This window comes from Sinohyriopsis cumingii, chromosome 4 (genome assembly GCF_028554795.1).
Source record: "Sinohyriopsis cumingii isolate HCF-2022 chromosome 4, ASM2855479v2, whole genome shotgun sequence".
NCBI lineage: Eukaryota > Metazoa > Mollusca > Bivalvia > Unionida > Unionidae > Sinohyriopsis > Sinohyriopsis cumingii.
In genome coordinates this window covers 133,400,208-133,417,151 of record NC_142964.1, presented here as the reverse complement: position 1 = coordinate 133,417,151, position 16,944 = coordinate 133,400,208, and the positions used below count along the sequence as shown (strand labels likewise).

General features: G+C 34.5%; 1 protein-coding gene across 1 annotated transcript in view; it reads right to left on the bottom strand.

The window, feature by feature from the left end:
• Positions 1 to 16,944, bottom strand: part of LOC149802116 (adhesion G protein-coupled receptor V1-like) — a 513,020-nt gene that overhangs the window by 263,891 nt on the left and 232,185 nt on the right. The window contains exons 35-38 of the mRNA XM_089956897.1: positions 10,580 to 10,852; positions 8,075 to 8,278; positions 4,449 to 4,572; positions 2,532 to 2,816 (exon numbers count right to left, since the gene is read on the bottom strand). Of these exons, the coding sequence (XP_089813023.1) occupies positions 2,532 to 2,816; positions 4,449 to 4,572; positions 8,075 to 8,278; positions 10,580 to 10,852 (886 nt within the window). The remainder of the gene's footprint in view (positions 1 to 2,531; positions 2,817 to 4,448; positions 4,573 to 8,074; positions 8,279 to 10,579; positions 10,853 to 16,944) is intronic.

Here is a 16,944-nt window from a genome sequence, read left to right as displayed (position 1 = left end):
ATTATTATTTCATTTCATTGTCTGTCTGCATGCAATACCTATAGTACAACCCAAACCCTACTTATAAAAAACACCAAAACTCAAGACTTATAATACACATCCCAAACACCAACCTGTAAATGAACAAAAGTGATATGTATGTCTCACCATGTTTATGCAGGTGATCACACCATGTTTATATGGGTGATCGCAACATGCCTCATAATACAGGTGATCACACCTTGTTTAAGCAGGTGATTATAACATTCTTATGCAGGTGATCACACCATGTTTATGCAGGTGATCACACTTTGTTTATACAGGTGATCACACCTTGTTTAAGCAGGGGATTACAACATTCTTATGCAGGTGATCACACCATGTTTATACAGGTAATCAGATAGTGTTTATGCAGGTGATTCTAGCATTCTTTTGCATGATAATTCTCCCGATGATAAACCACACAGAAACACGTTTCCATATATAATAAAATCATTTTATATATTTGGATCATAAATTAGATATCTGCATTTTAACTTCTTATGTGAAGGTTGTCTGCCATATTGTTTTACCCAGTTATGTATTGCAAGTTGTCATGTGACTTACTCACACCATGCCCATAAGTCATTTTTGGAGTTCTTACACTCTGCTAAGAAAGCAAAATTTGTATGGAAATACTCAGTTTTTTCTTGTATTTTAGTAACTACCTTAAATTATACTCCTAGGATTTGGTTTATGAAGTAATGACTGAACAAATGTGCTAGAGATAGCATAACCCACATCTGCTGATGTATCATAAATTGTATGAACAGTGCCAGCACAGTAAACCCACAATTTACATGTATACTGCATCCACGAAAAATCTACCATATGTCTAATTCACACAACTCAAATCCATTCATCAAGGGGTGACTGAATCTTCATCCTGGTCGTACATGTAAAATAGCCATTCCTGCTTGGGAACCCATGCTGCACATTCATGTATATATGCAGCACGCCTTGGAGTGTACATTTTTACTTGGGTGTGAAATATTAATTTCTGTCAATGTGAGATCTTGCTGCTGAATTGGGAGTTTACTATACAGTGGGTCTGTATATCCCCTCTTTACAAGAGATTATTCTTGTTAGCAGACGACAATATAACCTTTGATAGCACAGTAGTCCCTAACTAGAAGACACTTCAGTAAGGACAATCCTTTATAAGGCAGGTAATGTTATGGATGTAATATGTATAAAATACCTCAGTATAAGGCAGTTTCTTTATAAGGTAGGTACTGATAATGATGTACTGATGTAATATGTATAAAATATCTCATTATAAGGCAGTTTCTTTATAAGGTAGGTACTGATAATGATGTACTGATGTAATATGTATAACATAACTCAATATAAGGCAGTTTCTTTATAAGGTAGGTACTGTTATGGATGTAATATGTATAAAATACCTCAGTATAAGGCAGAATTTTTATAAGGTAGGTACTGATAATGATGTACTGATGTAATATGTATAACATAGCTCAATATAATGTGACCTAACCTATATGGATCTCCACTATTATTACTCCCATCAACATCATTATTGTGAGGGAATGCTGTATTTTCCATTTGGAAACTTTTGTACAAAGTGGCTTTATTTTAAATTCAATTTGCATTTCAATGGGATTGCAGTCTTTCTATATGAATTTCTGGTAACACCAATGATTATGTAAAAATAATCATGATCCACGGTTCTTGTAATCTTTAAAAAAAGTAATTCGATGACTTTTCCAAAGCATTTCCAAGACCTTTTACCAATTATTCAAAAAAGTAATTCCATGACTTTTCCAAAGGTTTTCCAGACCTTTTTTATACCGATTTCAAAAAGGTAATTCCATGACTTTTCCAAAGCTTTTCCAAGAGCTTTTTACCAATTTCAAGAGCATGTAATACATAAGGTTATGACCCCTAATAGTTAATAACATGTAAATTTAACACAAAACATTTTTTATGGCTGGTTTAGGCATACTTCTTCTTGTTGGATAAGTTTAATTTCTGTACAATTAGCAATAAAATTTAGGTCCTTCTCTTTTGGGTGTCATTGGTACAATGATTTCAAATGGCATTAAGCTCCCTGGATGTAGTGTGATTGTGAAGTTTCAAGGAAACCTACTCCAATAAATACATTATTGATGTTAGGTAGGTCACTAAAATGTTTGCATCAATAAATAAAAATGCAACCGGATAAAATTGAAAATAACTAAATTCCATGACTTTTCCACAACTTTTCAAGAAATATGAAAGTTTCAGAACTTTTCAAGGCCCCTGAAATGTCTTTCTTTAAGTTACAAACTTTTCCAGGATTTCCATGACTGAAGGACCATTAGACTGATGATCTCATTCACTTGCTTTGTCTTTACCTTATGAAGTATGGAAAAGTATATATCAACTTATAATGTATAACATACAGAAGCTAATATTTTGCACATGAATTCCAATATTTAGCTCCAAATGTCAAGTATTTAGAAGAGATGTTTCTCCTCTCCTCTCTCCCATCCATCAAAAATTCTACACACCTGGTCTAATTTGAGCTGACTCAACCAATGAAACGCTCACCACCCTGATGTAGACTGCTTCATCTGGTTCTGGAATGTTATCATCCAAAATCTGTACAGTAAATGTGCCAATACCCTGCCCTGGGGCAAACCTGATCACACTTGATGATACAACATAATCATTTGTATCAGCACGTTGAAAGGTCTGTGGAATGAAGACATATGTTTCATTGGGTAGCAGTGTCGATACATTCACATCTACTGTGCCAAATGTTCCGAATAGCCGTTCGACTGTCACTATCACATCTAAAATGTTAAACAAAGAAGGACATTAGTGCAACATGGGACGGAATGTTAGAATTTTTTTGTAATTTAGCTATGAACGTTGATGGTGTCCACTCTTGCACTAGGTAGGGTCCAGGATGAAAAGACTGTAATCAATCTTCTTAATCCATGTTATAGATGATGATGGCCATGGCCTAGCATGCAGAAAACAATACCTAATACTAATATACAATGGACATTGATAACAGCATGGGTGTTGGTAAGATTAATGTAATGGACACTAACTGATTGATAACAGCATTTGTGTTGGTGAGATTAATGAAATGGACTCTAACTGATTGATAACAGCATGGGTGTTGGTGAGATTAATGTAACTGACTTTGACTGATTGATACTAGCATGTGTGTTGGTGAGATTAATGTAATGAACACTGACTCATAACAGCATGTGTATTAGTGAGATTACTGAAATGGATACTGACTGATTGATAACAGCCTGTGTGTTGGTGAGATTAATGTAATTCATTCAATCTTGAGTGAGTGCTGTTGAGATTAATATATTGGACAATGACTGATAATGTAATGTGTGTTGGGGAGATTAATGTAATGGACATTAACTGTATGATAACAGTATTTGTGTTGGTGAGATTAATGTAATGGACATTGACTGATTGATATCATAATGTGTGTTGGTGAGATTATTGTAACAAACACTGAATGATTTATTCTTGTCAGAGTGCAGGTGAGATTAATGTAATGAACACTGATAATATAATGTGTATTAGTGACATTAATGTAATGGACACTGACTGATTGATACTAACATGTGTGTTGGTGAGATTCATGTAATGGACATTCACTGATTGATAACAGCATGTGTGTTGTTGAGTTTAATGAAATGAGCACTAACTGATTGATAACAGCATTTGTGTTGGTGAGATTAATGTAATGGACACTGGCTGATTGATACTAGCATATATGTTGTTGAGTTTAATGAATTGGGCACTAACTGACTGATAACAGCATATGTGTTGTTGAGTTTAATGTAATGGACACTAACTGATTGATAACAGCATGTGTGTTGTTGAGTTTAATGAAATGGGCACTAACTGACTGATAACAGCATTTGTTTTGGTGAGATTAAAGTAATGGACACTAACTGATTGATAACAGCATGTATGTTGTTGAGTTTAATGAAATGGACACTAACTGACTGATAACAGCATTTGTATTGTTGAGTTTAATGAAATGGGCACTAACTGATTGATAACAGCATTTGTGTTGGTGAGATTAATGTAATGGACACTAACTGATTGATAACAGCATGTATGTTGTTGAGTTTAATGAAATGGACACTAACTGATTGATAACATCATATGTGTTGTTGAGATTCATGTAATGGACACTGATTGACTGATAACAGCATATGTGTTGTTGAGATTCATGTAATGGACACTAACTGATTGATAACAGCATATGTGTTGGTGAGATTCATGTAATAGACACTGATTGACTGATAACAGCATGCATATTGGTGTTAGTAACATAGAGTAGCTTTTATATATATGACTAAAACATTGTGTACAGATCCACAGTATGCAAACTACTAAATGATGATCTGATTGATAGGCCAAAGATTGTACTGTTTAATCACCTTGCAGCTTCTCTTCCACATGCCTGGGTCTCTGTGTGTCCGGGATTACAAATACACCATATGTCTCATCATTAGCAAGAATTGTTATCTCTGATGTCAACTTGGCAGGATTACCCAATTCACCCTAAAATTGCATAAAAAACATGAGTAAACTTTACAAGACCAAAGAGATTACTAGCATCACAGAATGAAATAGTATGCATCTTAAATGAAAAGTTGTATTTTTAACTACTGATGTCTGAACTATATCTTTTCCTTTGTAAACTTTTAATTTTCATTTGAATATTCCAAGCACAAAAATAATTATCTTGAATGTTTTTCCACTTACACAAGCTTTATCTGAAATAGCTAGAACTCAGCTATGAAACAAACAAAAACAGGAACAGGGGACAATAATTCTCACTTACTGCACATGGGCTAACATAACATTTTTAACCAACATAGGTTCAGTTGTATTACATACACAATATTTCTTGGATGTGGATGTTAATATATAACAAAATGTATGGATTCCCATTTAAAGAGATATTGATCCCTACCAGATCTTCCTATGTTACTAGTATATTCAAAAATGTTCTCTATTTTTACACTTAATAGATAAGTCTGAATCAGCTTGGATAGTTTGATAATGAACATAATTTCCATGCTGTGATCAGATTGGATAGATTGATAATGAACAAAATCTCTATGCTGTGATCAGATTGGATAGATTGATACCAAACACAATCTCTATGCTGTGATCAGATTGGATAGATTGATAATGAACACAATCTCTATGCTGTGATCAGATTGGATAGATTGATAATGAACACAATCTCTATGCTGTGATCAGATTGGATAGACTGATACTGAACACAATCTCTATGCTGTGATCAGATTGGATAGATTGATAATGAACACAATCTCTATGCTGTGATCAGATTGGATAGATTGGTGCTGAATACAATCTCTGTGCTGTGATCAGATTGGATAGATTGATACTGAATACAATCTCTATGCTGTGATCAGATTGAATAGTTTGATAATGAACACAATCTCTATGCTGTGATCAGATTGGATAGTTTGATAATGAACATAATCTCTATGCTGTGATCAGATTGGATAGATTGATACTGACTACAATCTCCATGCTGTGAACAGCTAGGCTGAAGTGTTTGTAGATGCCAGGGTATCATTATTTTTGCACATATGTAGGAAGCATTCTTAACTTCTCACTTAAAATTCCCTTTGAATCTCACTATGCCTTAGCATAAGAATGTGGATGAATGAAAATATACAAGTCATTTGTACCTGAATCACCCCTTATGTCTGTGTCAAACAGTGTAATTTGTTCCTGAATCACCACTTATGTCTGTGTCAAACAGCACAATCTGTACCTTAATCACCCCTTATGTCTGTGTCAAATAGTATAATTTGTACCTGAATCACCACTTATGTTTGTGTCAAACAGTACAATGTGTACCTTAATCACCCCTTATGTCTGTGTCAAACTTTATAATTTGTACCTTAATCACCACTTATATCTGTGTCAAACAGTACAATCTGTACCTTAATCACTCCTTATGTCTGTGTCAAATAGTACAATTTGCACCTGAATCACCACTTATGTCTGTGTCAAATAGTATAATTTGTACCTGACTCACCACTTATGTCTGTGTCAAATAGTACAATTTGTACCTGAATTACTTATGTCTGTGTCAAATAGCACAATTTGTACCTGAATCACCACTTATGTCTTATGTCTGTGTCAAATAGTACAATTTGTACCCGAATCACCAATTATGTCAGTGTCAAACAGTACAGTTTGTACCTGAATTACTTCTTATGTCTGTGTCAAATAGTACAATTTGTACCTGAGTCACCCCTTATGTCTGTGTCAAATAGTGCAATTTATTCCTGAATCACCACTTATGTCTGTGTCAAATAGTACAATTTATACTTGAATCACCACTTATGTCTGTGTCAAATAGTACAATTTGTACCTAATTACTTCTTATGTCTGTGTCAAATAGTACAATTTGTACCTGAATCACCAATTATTTCTGTGTCAAACAGTACAATTTGTACCTGAATGACCACTTATGTCTGTGTCAAATAGTACAATTTGTACCTGAATTGCTTCTCATGTCAAATCTCTGGATAAAAGCCAGATTCTCCATCTTTTTAGCTCTGTCTCAGGATGTTCGGATTTGAATAAAAATTCTCCAGATTTCAGGTTCCAGGAACTAATCTTACTTGATGCCTCAGATTCAGCCAATGTGGGTATGTGAGAAAGCTTGCCAGTAGCTTCTCGTGGGTCGGTGGTTCTTTTCGGGGTTTTCCTGGGTTCTTCCTCCACCATTAATACTGGCCGCCATGTATAGCCTATTGTGTGCTGAAAAATGGTGTCAAGCCCCACAACAACAACAACCTTGATGCCTTCATAGATAGGCGGCTATAGGAAAGGTGCAAGTGTCTTTGAAGTTCATTTTTTGCATGATTTATTTTGTCTGTGCAGGTGAAAAAACACAGATACATTTTAGTAACATGTATATTGGAAACAAAAGAAAACTATACTTTTGAAACACAAATGAACTGGAGCTATCCTTAGAGTAACACAATCACAGCACACCTCCCCCTGCTTTGTACCCTACACTGGCTATCCATTCAATCCAGAATCAAGCACAAAAATTGTTCTCTGTGCTACCTTTCACTGACGGACTCCAGTCCAACATACCTATTTTGACCTCACCTATGTGTACACACCAGCAAGATACGTTTGCTCCTCTTTTGATAATTGTATACTCATTCTTTTGCATACCAGGGCCCAGCAACATGGAATGATTTGCCCACTGAACTTAGACACAAAGACACAGTGATCTCATTCAAGATTGCTCTTAAAACTCACCTATTTCAACTGCAAGAACAAAATTAAAGACCTAATAGTGTTTTCTACCATAAATATTTTCAGTATGTTTTATGTTTTCTAATTTCATGATGTTTGTTTTTTGTAAACATATCATTATATATGTTTTTTTTATGTTTTAGGTGTTGTCTAATGTTGTAAAGTGCTTAGAGCTTCTAAAGATTAGATGCTATACAAAGTCTTCATTATTATTATTAGTATGACTGCTGAAACAATCCAACTGCTGCCCATCACAACATGTTTTCACAAATAATACCTACCGCTGTCACAAAGTCAAGCAAAGATAACTCATTTTCTGCAAGATGTCGACACTTCCTTCTTATAAACAAACAGGCCTACCAAATCTCCAGATAAGAACTGGATATAAAATAAAAATTGCAGAACTTCTGACCAAAATGTTTTGGCGGGTCAGTCAATGTGGTAAGTACATTTTGCAAAGTCTTAGCTGTTGAAGTCATTGATTAAACCTAATGAACTGGTTGTTTTAACCTTGGGTCAATTCTAGAATGCATAGTTGTGAGATTGACACCAACTTCTCATCCATATCAACAAAACTCAGGCATCATATTTGTAAGCATGACCTTTATTTCTTATTAAATCCACACTGTATTTAGAAAATCTCCCCTTTGTTCAAATGGTGTGGTAAATTTTGCCCTAAAACTGAAGGTCTAGTATAGACTGTTAACTCCATTAAAATAAACTGACTATGTAACCATCTTACCCTTGTGGTGCTGATCAGTTGTACTTGGTAAACCTCATCTAATTCTGGAGCGGTATCCCCTCTAACCTTTATCCCCAGGAAGGCAGTTGTCTGACCACTTGCAAAACTGACAGTGCCATTGTTGTCCACAATATCACTAACCTGGTTGCCTAGCAACTGCCATGTGATATCAGCAGCTCCAATGAGACCTCCTAGTCTGACCACCTGACAAAAACATTGAGGTTCAGTAAAACTGGAAACATATTCAGAAGCAGAGTAACAAACAATGAGGATATGTGATGAGTGTTCAGTTTAAATCAAACTTAAGATATAAGTGCAATCAATCTTTTGCGAGCTTTGAAAACAAAAGATTGATATCAAATTCAATGAGTTAAATACAGAAGCAAGAATATTTATGATATGATTTTAGTCAATGTAATTGTTGTATAACAGAGTGAAATAAATGACTCTAAAATACATTTGGATTTGTAACAGATTATGACTTTGTCTTCTACACTGTTACAAATCATATATGACATCATGTAGCATATAACCTGATCATAGTCATGTGATAAGTCTTCTTTCAGATTTCATGTTATCTATTACATTTCTGGAATATAACCTTTTGTTGGCACTGCCTAGCCACATCTGTGGTGAGGTGCCATAAAATCTACTACATAAATATAATGTATCACTCTATTTCTATATTGTAACATTGTGAATAAAAATATTCTAAAACTCATTTAGCAACTGAGTTTCATAGTTTTAAGCATTCATGAAGTCATGAAGCTTAAGCTAATAAATTGATCACAAACATCATGAATGGCAATAGTCCTGTAAAATATGTTGAATTTTTATCATTACAAATAGTCAATAATACAAAAATAATAACATTATATAATAAAAACAATAACAATTAATAATAACAACAGAAATATATGTTAACAATTGCTAACACAAATTGTATAACATATAGAAGAAAGGCACCTGAATAAGTAGCATTTTCTAATGTTATCAGCTTTTTGTGTACTATATATCATGATGCAATTTTAACCTTACTAAATGCTTGTTATAAAAACTAGGTAAAAATGTGTGACTATTCTCAAAGAAAAAGGCATGTCTTATCTAAAAGTTTATCTGATGTTCTCTAATGTCTACATTTTTGTCCGTATTGATCTTGAGGTGGTCTATATATGTGTGTGTGTGATTTAGATTTTTAACGTAGCTTTAACAATTTTTCAGTCATATCGCTACGATGTCTGCAGTGTGACAGTTTATAGTGATATCTAACACTGGGGTGTCATGCCGCAGACATGTAGCATGATGTCCCACCCAGTCACATTATCCTGACACCAGGTCGACCAGTCCTAACACTAACCTCTTAATGCTGAGCGCCAAGCGAGGCAGCTGTTAGTACCATTTTTGTAAGTCTTTGGTATGACTCGGCCGGGGATCGAACCCTTGACCTCCCGCATCCAAGGCGGTTGCTCTAACCACTAGGCCACTGGAACAGTGAGTCTATATAAAATGCTCAATAATTGATGTATATTTAATATGTATTGTGTGCTTGACCTTTGTGATTGTGGATAGTGGTTTGACAAACATGACTATTATCATGTTTTTTGCCATGTTTGTAAGAAATAAATTTGTTGTTTACTGATATCTGAGTTCAAGGTCTAGCCTTATTTACAGCTTAGAATGTTCTGGAAGAAATCTTTGGACCCACATCTGGGTCATTTTGCTGTGTCTTAGGTTTTATATAGGTATGAAGTAATTACTTATTTTAATTACTATTTCAACATCAATTTGAGGAATCACAGTTCTGTCCAAGAATAATTTGAGAGGATTCATTTATTATAATTAGTCATTAGAATTACAGCATCCTCATTGACATTTTGGAACACTATTTTGGAATCACTGTGAATTCATTCAAAGACATTCTGGATTATATCATTGTGATTTTTCAAGACTGTTGGTGAATCATCCTGTTCAAGACTATTGGTACATAAGCATATTCAATATTTGAATTCATTGGAACACTATACTTTTGGACTTGTGTTAGAACATTAAGCATTATTTGGGATTTAATGCACAGAACTGTAAGTTCCATTTAAATTTTCACTTGGCATTCTAGGGAAATACATCATTTTTTAATTTTACAAAACTTGCTGTTTTTTCTTTTTTCTGTTTCAAAGTTTAAGACTATGGAGTTGTAACATTTATATTATTATTAGAGGCTAATATATTACTAAACGATATCAATTTAAATATGATTTTCATCTGTTTAATCTTGTAGGATCTTTCTTGGTGATATTGTCCAAGAAAAGATTGGTTTAATCATCAAAATTTTATTTACGGCAAAAGGAATAAATTATATAGTAGTCCTTCACTATAACACCTTTCAGAGGAGGATTAAATACAGTGTAATATGAAAGGGCACATTATGCTGGTGTACTTTATAGGAAGAAAAATATATAGCTAAACCAGTATAACAGGATCTGTGTCATTTAGAACATTTTATATTACCTGTAGATTAACCAGATTGTATCCACTATCACCAGTTTCCTCTGCCTGTACACCAAGAGATGTGTCTGCAAACTGAAACATACCATATGCCCCATCAGAACTGTTTATCACGACTGTAACAACTGACCCCACCCCTAGTGTAGCTCCACCACCTGGGTTGACAAGGCTGACAGTGAAGAATTTATCATCTTCTGGTATGCTGTTGTCAATGATGGTAATTTCAATGTATGCATAACGCACACCATTTGCAAATGACAGACGTCCCACTCCAGCCTGAAGTAAAATAGTATTACAATATGTTATGAATATTATTAAGCAACTGCAAGAAAGGAAATTAATTGGAGTTAATTAAAGATTTTCATTTCTAATCAAGTCAATTTAAACTGGAACTGAATTTTGCAGATGTCATTGTAACACACAGCAATTTTAAATTGAAGAAAGTGATTTTACATGGAATTAAATCAGTGGCATGTTTGAGGACGCTAATACTTTAATATAGGAAAATGATCATGGTTGAGTATATATCAATGTGTAAATTTTACCTAATCACTCACAAAATAAATAAAGTCCAAAGTCATCTAAATTGGAATTATTAATCTGTTAACTTGATTGGTTCTTAATTAAGTTACTTTGTCAGGTAAAACTGGACAAGGGTAAAGAATGTGTTTTGCTTATCAAAATGCCAAGGGTTGAATTTTGCAGTAACAGTGTTTGTACTTGTTGAAATATTTTTCATAAGTTGAAACTTTGTAGAGATTGGTTTGGTATATGAGGAGAAGCAGGAAAAAATGTAAAAATTTTCAAACCCTGGAGGGGATCGAGTGTGAATAATGGTGGTAAGATAAACCTGAATTCAGATTGGGCAAGTTAATAGTTTGGGGTATCTTTCCCAGGTGAAGTCTCATGTTTTATAAATGTCTTACTCCGCAATATCTATGCATAAGGTGAAGGTTCTTGACTTTGGGGGAAGATGAAAACCTCATAAAGTTTGTCCAAGGAATGTGTAGTTGATAGTCTGTGAGAGACAAGACACATAACCAGAGGTGTAAGGGGCCATCCATTTAGTATGTATGCATAGAAGGGGGAGGAGGGGTTAACCCAAATGCATACGCTTGCATATGGGGGGGGTCTACTGATAATGTACGTATGCATAGGAAATGGGGGGAAACCTCAATAATAATTTGTCTAATACGTAACCTCTTTGACTGCATTTTAATTTTAGTGGACACTAGACAAACTTTTTAAAGTTATGCAGTTTATTTCTTTGATGCAGCCAGACATTCAACATCAGTGGACTATCTGCTTTATTAAACATGTTAATATTATTAATTCTTGATTGGATTAAATATAGGCCGTTCTATAGAATTGGGTGGGGGAGCCTCAAGTGTACATAAGCAGGGTATGTGTAAAAAAGTATGCATGTGTATGGGGGTGGGTCATGCTTTGCCAGATTTCTGCGTACACACTAAATGGATGGCCCCTAAGGAGAGTTCTGCAAATGAGAAAAGAACAAACCTCAAAGCAAGGTAAATTATCTTCCTCACCTATTACAATGGTTTCCATGCTTAATACAAGGGATTCCATGACTAATATAAGAGTGAAGAGAACAAGAGTGTTCCTGTGCAAGTTGACCCCAATTAACAAGCAATGCTGATTAGATTGATTCTGGAGAGTGACCAGCTATCAGGTTAATCACATGCAGGACAATTAAAGTTTGAAATACTAACTAGATTTCATGATGAAATTTGCCATATCTATGTAAAATGGAACTGCTAATTGCATTTTAGAACTTTATTTTAATTTTGTTTCAGGTAGAAGTGCACCCTATAATTGGTCTTGCACATTTATATTTTGTTTATCTAATTAAATAAATTTTTATATTATGTATATGGGTTGTTCAATCCTATATCTGTGCATAGGTCTCCATTTATTCCATCCATTACTTTCACATTTTAATATTCACTCATTCTGATCAATCATTCTCTATACATTGATAACCATCAAAATAAATAATGCCCCACATAAACCAATGCCTCTTCCATTCATAGCCATAATAGGGCCCCACATAAACCGATGCCTCTTCCATTCATAGCCATAATAGGGCCCCACATGAACCAATGCCTCTTCCGTTCATAGCCATAATAGGGCCCCACATGAACCAATGCCTCTTCTGTTCATAGCCATAATAGGGCCCCACATGAACCAATGCCTCTTCCATTTATAGCCATAATAGGGCCCCACATAAACCGATGCCTCTTCCGTTCATAGCCATAATAGGGCCCCACATGAACCTGTAACCTGTGAATTACACAGATAGAAGTATGCAGTATGCTGTGAATTACACAAACAGACAGATGTACACTGTACCCTGTGAATTACTCAGACTGATGTACACTGTACCCTATGAATTACACAGACAGATGTACACTGTACCTTGTGAATTACACAAATAGATAAATGTACACTGGACCATGTGAATTATACAAACATATAGATGTACACTGTACCCTGTGAATTACACAAACAGATACATATGTACACTGTACCTAGTGAATTACACAGACATATGTACACTGTACCTTGTGAAATACACAAACAGATAGATGTACACTGTACCCTGTGAATTACACATACTTATGTACACTGTACCTTGTGAATTACACAGACATATGTACACAGTACACTGTGAATTACACAGATAGATGTACACTGTACCCCATGAATTACACAGATAGATGTACACTGTACCCTGTGAATTACACAAACATACATATGTACACTGTACCTAGTGAATTACACAGATAGATGTAAACTGTACCCTGTGAATTACACAAACATATAGATGTACACTTCACAGGCTGTCAATGACTGGTGATGACATTCACTGTGATTACTATTTCACACTTCACAGGTTGTCAATGACTGGTGATGACATTCACTGTCATTACTATTTCACACTTCACAAGCTGTCAATGACTGGTGATGACATTCACTGTGATTGCTTTTTCACACTTCACAGGCTATCAATGACTGGTGATGACATTCACTGTCATTACTATTTCACACTTCACAGGTTGTCAATGACTGGTGATGACATTCACTGTGATTGCTTTTTCACACTTCACAGGCTATCAATGACTGGTGATGACATTCACTGTCATTACTATTTCACACTTCACAGGCTGTCAATGACTGGTGATGACATTCACTGTCATTACTAGTTCACACTTCACAGGCTGACAATGACTGGTGATGACATTCACTGTGATTACTATTTCACACTTCACAGGCTGTCAATGACTGGTGATGATATTCACTGTGATTACTATTTCACCCTTCACAGGCTGTCAATGACTGGTGATGACATTCACTGTGATTACTATTTCACCCTTCACAGGCTGTCAATGACTGGAGATGACATTCACTGTTATTACTATTTTACACTTCACAGGCTGTCAATGACTGGTGATGACATTCACTGTTATTACTATTTCACACTTCACAGGCTGTCAATGACTGGTGGTGACATTCACTGTTATTACTATTTCACACTTCACAGGCTGTCAATAGTTTTCTGGCCCAGATTTAAAATCACTTTGCATTTTGCATATAATGGAAACTGACCTCTCTATACTGTATCTGTGCTAGTATGTTGCAATGACAGGACAAGGATGCTCATCCTGCTCAGATTTAATGTTTCCTGTGGCTGGTTTTGTTAAGGCTCTGAAATGCTCTCCAAAGCTCGTCCAAGCCACATAATTCTTAGCTTGTAGATTTAGTATCAGGAGAAATTAAGTTTTAGCATTTTGAACAAATAAATGTAAGAGCTACCCTTAAATATAACATCTTGAACAGCAGTCTTGAACAATGAAATAACAATCAAACAAAAGCAAAGAAATGAAAATGCTTTGCTCAAGTGTTTCTGCCCAAATCATTTCTTGGTTAGTCTCTCCTTTTTATCTCTCTTCCACCAAAGTTTGACTAATTTTTAATCAAAGACTCATAAACATTATGATCCCATTATTACTTATATCACCTTGAAAACCGTCCTGTGTTAAGTTCTCCAGATTAAAACAATAAGGTAATCAATTAACTGCTTGTTGTGTACACATGTTAGCTTTGATGATGATTCTTACTCAGCCACATATCACTACAATGCTATAACAGTTCCAGTCCCCAGTAGACTGGTTCTGACTGGTTTCAGTAATGTGTGGATAGAATGTGTAAAATTACTGGCTGGAGGTGGGTGGGGTGGTGTTTTCAATTTGTTTGCAAAATCTTTTAAGTTTAAAAGTGGTAGATTAAAACTATTAAAATGATATGATTGGTGGATGACCTTAAATGATGTTTTTGTCCTACCAATGGTAGGATCTTTGCATGTTATCATCATTATTAAAATAAACCTACCAGTACAAAAATTCAAATTTTAACAAAAGGCTTGGGTTGAAGAAGATTTGCAGCAAATCCATCACCATAAATCAGCACAAAAAAGAAAACATAAAATTTTGGGTGTTTTTTTTTGCAAGACTTTAAAATAATATTTGCATGCTGCAAGTTCAAGAGTTTTACAAAGTATGAAAAGCTTTTCAAAATCAGATCTCATGCAATTCTATTTCTCTAATGAACCATTAACTTGATAACTGATTTACTAATCAAGGTACATGACTGCAGACATGTAACATAAATTGAAAGAAATTTTCATTTTGGCAGGAAAGAAGGATCTGGGACCTTAATTTGAGCACTTGTTATTTTGGCAGAATTGAAACCAAGATGTTTGGAAATAGGGAAGAGGGAATATATACCAAAATAAAATTATCAGGACAATGATCCAAACAGTGATGAGTTCAGTTAACAAAAACTTATTTAATTTTCATCAAACATACATGCTATGTAACTCAGTGAACTAGATGGTGCAGATTAGCTTTCATAATACTGGAGATTGGTTAAAAATGGTGGTCAGTCATTTAAGAATCATATTTTATAATGATAATTATCTGATCAATATCATCAAATGTAGACTGACAAAAGTACTAACATGCCATTATTATGTTAAAATGACTTAACCCCATCCTTAGCTACAAACATTCATACAATTAGACATAGATGTTAAAATGACTTAACCCCATCCTTAGCTACAAACATTCATACAATTAGACATAGATGTTAAAATGACTTAACCCCATCCTTAGCTACAAACATTCATACAATTAGACATAGATGTTAAAATGACTTAACCCCATCCTTAGCTACAAACATTCATACAATTATACATAGATGGGAAGAAGGCAAATGCATATCTAAATAGTGTTGTCACATTTTCTTTTCATCTAATATGAATAATATATTTTTAAAAATGGCAGAAGACACACTTATTGTTAAATGCTGGAGACTTTGTCTCTCTTGCAGGAATGATCGATGTACTTAGGCTGAATAAGGAAGCCTCCTGACCAGCAAATACTGGAGATTTCATCTCCTTTTCAGAGAGAACTTGACATTAGGTTGGAAATGAGGTAGACTCCTGACCAGTAAATGCTGGATAGGACAGATGTGACCAAACCAATCTACCAAAGTTGACATGTGGCAAATTAATATTCAGTCAGGTGTGTCTTTTTACTCCATCATACTCCATGTACTCCAGCTATTGTAAAAATGATACAGTGGTCCAAAACATCATTGATTTTTGGATGTTTGTGGATGTATCTTAATTAAACAGATGTTATTTCATGACTCATTTTGGGTTTGTGATAGAAAATGTCCTATTATTGCTGGTTTATGTTTTGTCTTTGTTTGATATGATCAAGTCTGAAATGAATTAACAAAGCTTTCTGGACAAATCTTGCAAAATACTTATGATGTAAAATGGATTTTATTATGATATTTACATATATCATGTGTTTATTAAATTACAGTTATAATTTACTTGAAAGAAATAAAAGAAAGGAAAAGAGTAAAGTAAATAGTATCAGTGCATGTAAAAATATACATAGATTTGTAATGAGTTATATGGTTGACTTAAACAATAAAAATATATCTAAAAAATAACAAGTGTTTCCTTTCAAAAGACTGAAGATGCGTAAGTTAATATTTATGTTTCAGTTTTGCTGAGTAAAAGCACAATATGTTGGAGTAAAGGTTCTACATACATTTCAAAATGTGTAGACTTCAGAAAATCAGTACCTTTTAAATCTAATTCTGCAGATTGTCCAAGCCATAAATCGAGGTATTTTTGTTTGTTTCCAAAGTGCTGAATAGCACTAACAAATGCTGAAGTGTAATTTTCTAGAATGACTTCATAAAAGCATATATTTTTCATGATGTGCTTTTGACACATCACCAATGAAGCGATGGAGTAAGGTAGAGTTGTT